Source organism: Hydractinia symbiolongicarpus, chromosome 13, assembly GCF_029227915.1.
Source record: "Hydractinia symbiolongicarpus strain clone_291-10 chromosome 13, HSymV2.1, whole genome shotgun sequence".
NCBI classification, from domain to species: Eukaryota; Metazoa; Cnidaria; class Hydrozoa; order Anthoathecata; family Hydractiniidae; genus Hydractinia; species Hydractinia symbiolongicarpus.
The window spans coordinates 7,843,697-7,851,438 of NC_079887.1; the positions used below are offsets into that span (position 1 = coordinate 7,843,697).

Below are 7,742 nucleotides of genomic sequence, written 5' to 3' on the forward strand. Positions count from 1 at the left end.
CTTTTCCACCAGCTCTCGTTGGATGTACTTAGCATGAATTTTATCGATTGTTTCATCTGTTGCTTTGTCCAGGAAACCTTCGCTACATTTTTTCGGTAAAAGATGGGCCTTGGATTTGCGAGCATCCTTCAGAGCCTGGCGTTTATCTATAGGTTGATCAACAGCCTCTGCTAGTGTATCTACAACATTGTCGAATATTTCAGATAATAAAGACATCTTATTCATTATATGTTTATATCGATAGAGGAAAGCAAGTATCAATATATATGGAAGAATTATCGCAATCAATAGCAATGCCTTCATTTTATTTCTCCTTCAATCGATAATGACCTCTGGCTAATGTGGTGATCATCAGCCCTATTTAACGCGATTTTTGTGACTTCTTGCGTGTATATATTGTGACCTTTGTTATTAATGCACAGGTTTTGTTTATATCAATACCTTCTTTCAGACATTGTTCATAATCTTCAAATGTGATACATTTCTTAGTCACGATCCTCTTTACGCCTTTTGCTTTGCGATCACCACCATCTTTAGTTAAGGCTTTGTATGCATAAGCCTTCGGTCTCAATGTGATGAATGAAGTCATGATCTTACCGCCTAGCTCATCTTTAAATAAGCCGACGACCTTCTTATTTTTACCAATGGGCAGGGATCTGTTGTCATCTTTGCTATAGGCACTCGTGTCAAAACGTGTCTTTACATCATCGGCAAATGTCACGATAGAAATTTTCCGTTCGTATGTGGTAAATGAAGCTATCGGTATCCATATAACAAATTCAGATCTTACTTCCATACTTGGGTTGTTTGTAATCGTAGTGAAACTCGTACATAACCATCTTTGATCGATCCAATATGGCCTGACCTATATAGATAGGTTTATTCATTTTTATACCCGTTCTGCCCATTTCGATTCTTACCGAAGCATGTGCCGCTTTTTAAGTTTGGTTGCATGGTCAGCTTCGTATATGCAGCTTCATTCGTAACTAGCTTGATGTTGCGGTGATTGCGTATGTTCTCCATTGTTTTCCCAAAGACGGGGAGGTTCACCAGTTTATAAAAATCCTTCTCAAAGTCGTTCTTGGCGGCCGTTCTCAGCTTCGTGTTATGATCTATGTATGGTGCAAGCCATGCACTATGTTGAAATTGGATAGCACGATGTACTTTTGTTAATATAAGGGCATGTTTCAAAGCTTGGTGTAAGGATGCGATGTGAACCACATATTTCCGCTTATGTTCAAGATTGGGAATTAACTTCTCCACCCTGTGGATCGTCTTGCGCTCCGGCAGGAAGGGGAGCTCGTTGTGTTTGTCGTGTAAATCCTTCAGATAATCAACATCTACCTCCAGGAGGTACGCATGTTTGTTATCAGATACCAGCTTCTCGATCTTCTTTTCATCTATTATCTCCACATTTGATATCCACTTAAAGCCATGAGTGGGTAGGTCCTGTTTCATCGCCCATCCGTACAGGTTGTTGGCGTCTAGGTACTGCAGATACGACGATTCTTCATTGGAATCGTATTGGTCCCCCATGTATTTGTTGTTGGCCTTGGCATATCGGTGTACAGACTGGGTTATACCACCTCGTATTCCGCGTTCGACCATGAGGTGCATGTCAGGGTCCGTAAGGAGCTCCAGCTTTACACCCGTGTACTTAAGCGCTGCCTTCCACGCCAAGCCTGGTGCGCTGTAAAAGTGAGCAGGGTCGAGTTTGTATTGGTTCTGGCAGACTCCCCGAAAATTCTGAAAGATATCGGTAAGCAACAGGACGTCCACCACCAAATATGCGTCATGGTAATCGCCCATCGTTGTCTCCGGGCCCTTTGGGGTGATAGCATCCCATACTTCCTGGGCATGTTTGCAGTCATCGTCGGTGATAGAATTCATATTTAATTTGCTATAGAATGCCTCCTTCTGTGGTAGATCATTCTCTTGGAATCGTTTCCAACTATCCATATACTCATATGGATATATACCTTTGCGTCCCATGAGCTGAAATGTATCCTCAGGAAAATACCATCGGAGATGTTTGCATTGGGCATCATCGAGATTATTATATAATTTCTCCAATGAGGTTGGCATGAATCGGCAACTATCAATGAACCTGATCTTTATCTTCTTGTACGTCTCGCCATCACCCATTGCAATGGGTACTTTGATTTTCACATTGAAGCTGATGTACTTTTCCGTGTTTTCAGCGATACAACCAATATCCTGGGTGTCATATTTTTCACCCAATTCTCGGATAAACAAGTGGGCATCGTACCCCGATAGGTTGTGGAAGATCACAGGCACATGGCTTGGTATCTTGTATCTGAGATTGCAGATCGCGTGCGCTGCGCCTCTATATAGCCCCGTGTAGTGACAGTGTTCTCGAACTTTACGGCTATATTCGTCTTTGACAAAGGGTTTCATGCAGATGTGACAACTCGTGGCGAAGTCGTACTCCTTTTTTAGTACTTCCGTTAGTGGTAACATGTCCTGTTGAGGCTAGGTGCTGTAGAGTCGCTTTACCTCATTCTCTAGATGATCGACGAACTTTTTCACAAAGTCTTCACCCCTGTATACTTTCAGCAGATCTGGCACGGACCCGTAGGCAAAGGTGGAATATTTTGCCCACCCGCATGGCTGGTGCTTGTTAAGCTTTTTTGTCTTGGTATTCCGAGCATTTTCTTTTATCGGGATCAGTAGGCTTTCAAAATCCGCGTATATGACAAATGGGACTTTGACCTGGCATTGTCCGTCCTGGTAATATAACCATTTTTCCTTTTCGCTAGGCATCGTGATCTTTACCGCTTCATTATCTTTGCAAGATACATAGTGTTTATCGCGGGATTCTATCGTTTGAAACCCCTGCAGGCAATTCAGACAAAAACTCGTTTTTCCGTGGTTCTTCGATATCTCGCTACTCATTAGTCGTGAGAAATTTTTTATGGCTACGTAATGATTCCTCTTCTCATCGATTATTAGTAGCAAATTAGCCTGCTCACGTTCGTTAAATACCGATCTACGCAGGATATTAAAGCTCTTACCCGTTACATACAGAACGTTCACGGCAATGTCGGGATTATTCCGCTCGAATTTTGTGATATCTTTGGTGGATGTTGGGAACTCAATACCCTGCCAGTTGTATCGATCCACATAGGGTCGCAGCTTACTAATTCTCTGATGGTTTATACCTATCTCTTCATGATGTATGGCGGCTATAATTGCCCATTTAAAGCACTCCTTGTCATCATTGATAGGATTTATTATCGCTTTTTTCCTCGCAATCCATTTTGGTGTTTCGATATATGATGAGCCTCGCGTTAGCTTCAGCTTATGAAAATGAACATCTAAATGCTGAATGCGACCTATGCTAAACCCAGATTTGGGTAATGCAGGATTTTCTACATACGTTCTGATTTGAGCAAACATTGTATCCATCACTTCAGGCACTATTGTGCCTTGAAATACTGATGTCATGTTGCTGTGGAAAACCTTGTCTACCTCAATAAACTCGTTGGTACCATCGATGGGCTTCCGCCATAGGATCCAGAGGGAGCATTGGATTTTCGCAGATCCCATTTCTTCCACTTGGTTTTCAATGAGTTTTTTCACATGTGATCGAATCATGTCCAAGTATCCATTGATATTTGTTCCATCGATGCCAGTTATGCGGTAACTCCTAAATGTTTTATGTAATGCGTGTTTGTGCGCATGCGTTGATGACGTCATATTATATTTTATTATGTGTTAGTTATTGGCATATGATATAATTTAATATTATTTTGTGTTGGTTACTAGCATTTTAGGGAATTTCCCTTTACTCATATTCTGTATAATATGAATATATACTATTATATATCATTTAATATTTTTTTGTGTTGGTGACTTGCATTTATATATCATTTAATATTATTATGTGTTGGTTATTGGCAGATGATATCATTTCATATTATTTTGTGTTGGTTATTGGCATTTTAGGGAATTTCCCCCTTGGTCGACGACTGTGCCAGAACGAACATTTCTCTATCTCTAGCGTGAAAAGATATTCAAGGCAAACGTTCGAGCGTGTAAGGCAATGAAGAAAAAACATTAAAATAAAAGTACGAGGACAGTAGGACACAGGATTTGATAAGCATGTTCTTATAATAGGACATCTGGTCTGTGTAATAGAGCTTTTATGTGGGTTCTTTTCTTGCTTCAAAATTTCGGAAAACGACAACAACAAACTATAACTCATATCACACGTATTTTACGAAGTACGTTTATCTTTTGTAAGATGAAATGTGGGAAAAACACCAGAGATTTAACAAATAATATTACAACAAGGGAAGCGAAGAATAAAAGCAAAATGAAACGAATAAGCTGTATGTCATCAAATTAAAAAAAACAAAAAAAACAAATAACAAAAAACAAATAAACCGAGAAGAAGTATAAAAAATAAAAATATTAATATTATTATTATTATTATATTATTTTGAGTTAATATTAAAAATACTAACTCAAAATACTACAAAGTACACGAACTACGGACAGGTGGGATAATGTTGATATGTGATATATGGTTAACTTGGAATATTTGCTTGTGGTTCGCACAAAAAGACATCACATTGTCAAAATGGCACGAATTTTTATTAGCACATTAAAAAAAATTAAGATAATAAAGTATCACTGAGGTAATTCACTTCAAGATGACGTCAGTGCGAGTGCGGTGGAACATAAACTTTGGGTTAAGAAAAATCGTTCAGATGGGTAAAATTAATTAATGAAAGCATAAAAAAGCTAAAATAGAACTTTAGATAAAGATATTTAATAAAAGTTTTTGCGAAAGTGACAGAGTTTATTGAGTTTACTCGCCCAAATTAAACATTGCGTACTTAATATTTATTTGGATCATTTTCTTGTTTGAATTTTGCTGAAATCACGTGCTGTTTTTGCCTCAGTTTCTGTCATCTGTTGAGAGGTACGATCTTTACGGTGCATTAAAAAGCATTTTGCTTCAAGCAATATACCCATGAGTACCAAAGTAGCAGCAACTGCTAATAATATTTTAAAGAATGTGGCATCTAATATATCCGAAATAGCACCATAATACAATGTTTGGATCTTCAACTTCGTTTGGAATTGTTTTTCAATAGAACTAAATATTTCTTCTTTCTTTATGAAAATGCATTTCCAATACTTGATGGAATGTGAAGCATGTGCAGATGCTAACAGTGTTATGTCCAGAACAGCCGGAACCGTGTATATAATTCTAAGTGGATTTGAAGTGTCATCTACAGTGATGTTATCTTGATATGCAAATGCAATCTCTTCGTTCATAAGACCGGCAAAAACTTCTCCATTGCGAACTTTTATCAGCACTTCTGCATAGTTCGCCACACTGACAGTATCTGCTTTGTAATCTTCTTCAGCAATTCGTTCTTCGTAGGAATCTTTCACTACTGCAACACGTCTTTCATATATCCCTAGATCACTTGTGCCACTAACCACAGCTGTTACTGTGCCTGTTATAACACACACTATTACCATTCCAGTGTACATTACAACACAAGCCAATATTCTTCCCAGTGGTGACTTGGGTACTACATCTCCATAACCAACAGTTGTAAGTGTTATGAAGCTCCACCATATGCCAGTCATTGCTCCTGTTAAGAAAGATTTATCAAAGTTTTCGTTGTCTTTTCTTTCCATTAACCAAATTAATATTCCAAATATAATTGTAAGTAAGCCAGTTACAGTAATGGTGGGTCTACAGCTCCAAATACCTCTAAAGAACTTGTTATAAATTGAAATCTCTCTACGAGACACTATCACCGCAATTGCACTTGCTCTGTGAAATGTGTAGCGATTAACATGGCGCTTGTTGAGCATATGGGGATTTAGCTGGGAAAACTTTGTAATCGGTCCCCACATTGCGTTCTGCTTATTAACGTGAGTTAAATTACCTGTGCCGTAGGTGATGTTAAAATTCGTAAATAGATTGTCAAATGTTGTTTGATTTTTACTGCGATGTCTAAATCCAACAAAATGAGTCACATTGCGTCTTTGATCGTTATCTTCAAAACAGTAATCCTTCGCAGCGGCGAACATTTTTGGAAACATACCATCCATTTCGTTGTTTTCATTAAGAAAAATATATGGCTTTAAATCCCAGTACACCATGTCATAGGTAGAATTATCAATTTGGTGTGTATCAGTGCAAATAGCAAAGTAACTAAAAACCACAATAACGGAAAGAAACATTGCTCAACACTACAATGCTAGCCAGATGGTTATGGGCATCCAGCAATGTCGATGATAAAATATTTTGAAAAAGGTTACTTGATGAAGTAAACGAATTGCGACTATGTACTTGTTCTATTGCACTGGATCTCGTTATGTTTTTCAACATTTACGGTATTTTATATGTTTGCTATAGCTTTTTCTTTATCAATAGGAATTTTTCTTCACATTTTTATATTGTATTTAACACAGGCTGTGAAATATTGTTTTCTTTCGCTTTTAAGCAACAGAAGTGAATGCTATGTTAAAAGGATAATCAAATTGGAATAATTAAATATTATGTTTTCATGTAATTTTATTGATAACCAGAACAAAGAACTTAATTTTCAGTTGAAAGGCCTATATATGTTAAAGAATGGTTTCTAGAAAATTTGTATTGCGTAACATATTTACTTCTAAAAAGAGATTAATGTTTCCTCTCTTTTTCGTCATTTATTCCTTTTAAAATATAAGCTGAGTTATTAAATGTTAAACTGTTTAGTTCTTTAAACAAAATTAAAAGGGGAGTTGTGTGTGTAAGAGAGAGAGAGAGGGAGAGAGAGGGGTCGCTTATTAAATAATTTAATTTTATAACTTAATTTTTTTAAGTAAATTAATTGAAAAAAAATCAAGAAACAAGCACGACGAAATCTTCCTTAAGCGACGCAACTAAGAAACTAAAAATCTACATTTTTATAAAAGAATTAAGTTAAAATGTCAACACATGCCATCCATAAATAATGACATTCGAATGACATTCACTTATCATTTAGAAACCGGACAAATATCGGTTGGAAGACCACTTAAAATTGAAGACTTAAATGAAAATTAAATCTCTGGTTCAAAAGGTGGAGATGACAAGGGAAAGAAACTCTAAAAAAAATACAATTAAAACGCAAAACCAGTTTTTCTCACTCGTATTCTTATGGCATCAAACGACGGGAATAACGCAAGGAGCGGAATTAAAGTGAATTTTTATGTTTTATTACGTACATACATACCAATATGCCCCTTTATATAGTTTCCTAAGAAAATGGCATAAAATGCAACCACACACAAAGCTAATAGCAGTTAGCTAGCTAGCCACCTGTTTGTCTATTGTGATGTCTAGGTACTGTATTTTATGAAGGCTCGCACTAAAATAGCAAGATAAGTAGCTAGGGGCAGCACTACTGAATGTTGATATGGTTTAAGATGTTTATCCAAATTTCGCTAGCTAGGCAGGATATTTTGGATTTTGCTAGCAAGGTAGGACAATTAGCTATATTACTTTAAATTATTATCGAAGATTTTGCAGGATCCTATTTAATAAATGGGAGACGAGATTTGAAAAGTAACAGTCATGAAGGGTTGATGTCTAACAGCACCATACATATCAGATCTTGTAATGCAATAAAATCTCGGCCACACCTGGCCGGCCAGGTTTAACATGTTTTTTTGTTGGCAGCACGCAAAACATATGGCGATACTTAATTTTTTGCTATGTATTT

The 7,742-nt window shown here is 37.1% G+C and overlaps 1 protein-coding gene across 1 annotated transcript; it reads right to left on the reverse strand.

The window, feature by feature from the left end:
- Window positions 1-879: 879 nt before the first annotated feature.
- LOC130623038 (uncharacterized) lies at window positions 880-2,481 on the reverse strand. Its single transcript, XM_057438544.1, has one exon. It carries the CDS (start codon window positions 2,479-2,481, stop codon window positions 880-882), a length of 1,602 nt encoding a protein of 533 aa, XP_057294527.1.
- Between the last annotated feature and the right edge of the window lie 5,261 nt (window positions 2,482-7,742).

Coding starts and splice junctions, on each gene's coding strand:
- LOC130623038 (XM_057438544.1), bottom strand. CDS start 2,481: ATGTTACCACTAACGGAAGTACTAAAAAAGGAGTACGACTTCGCCACG.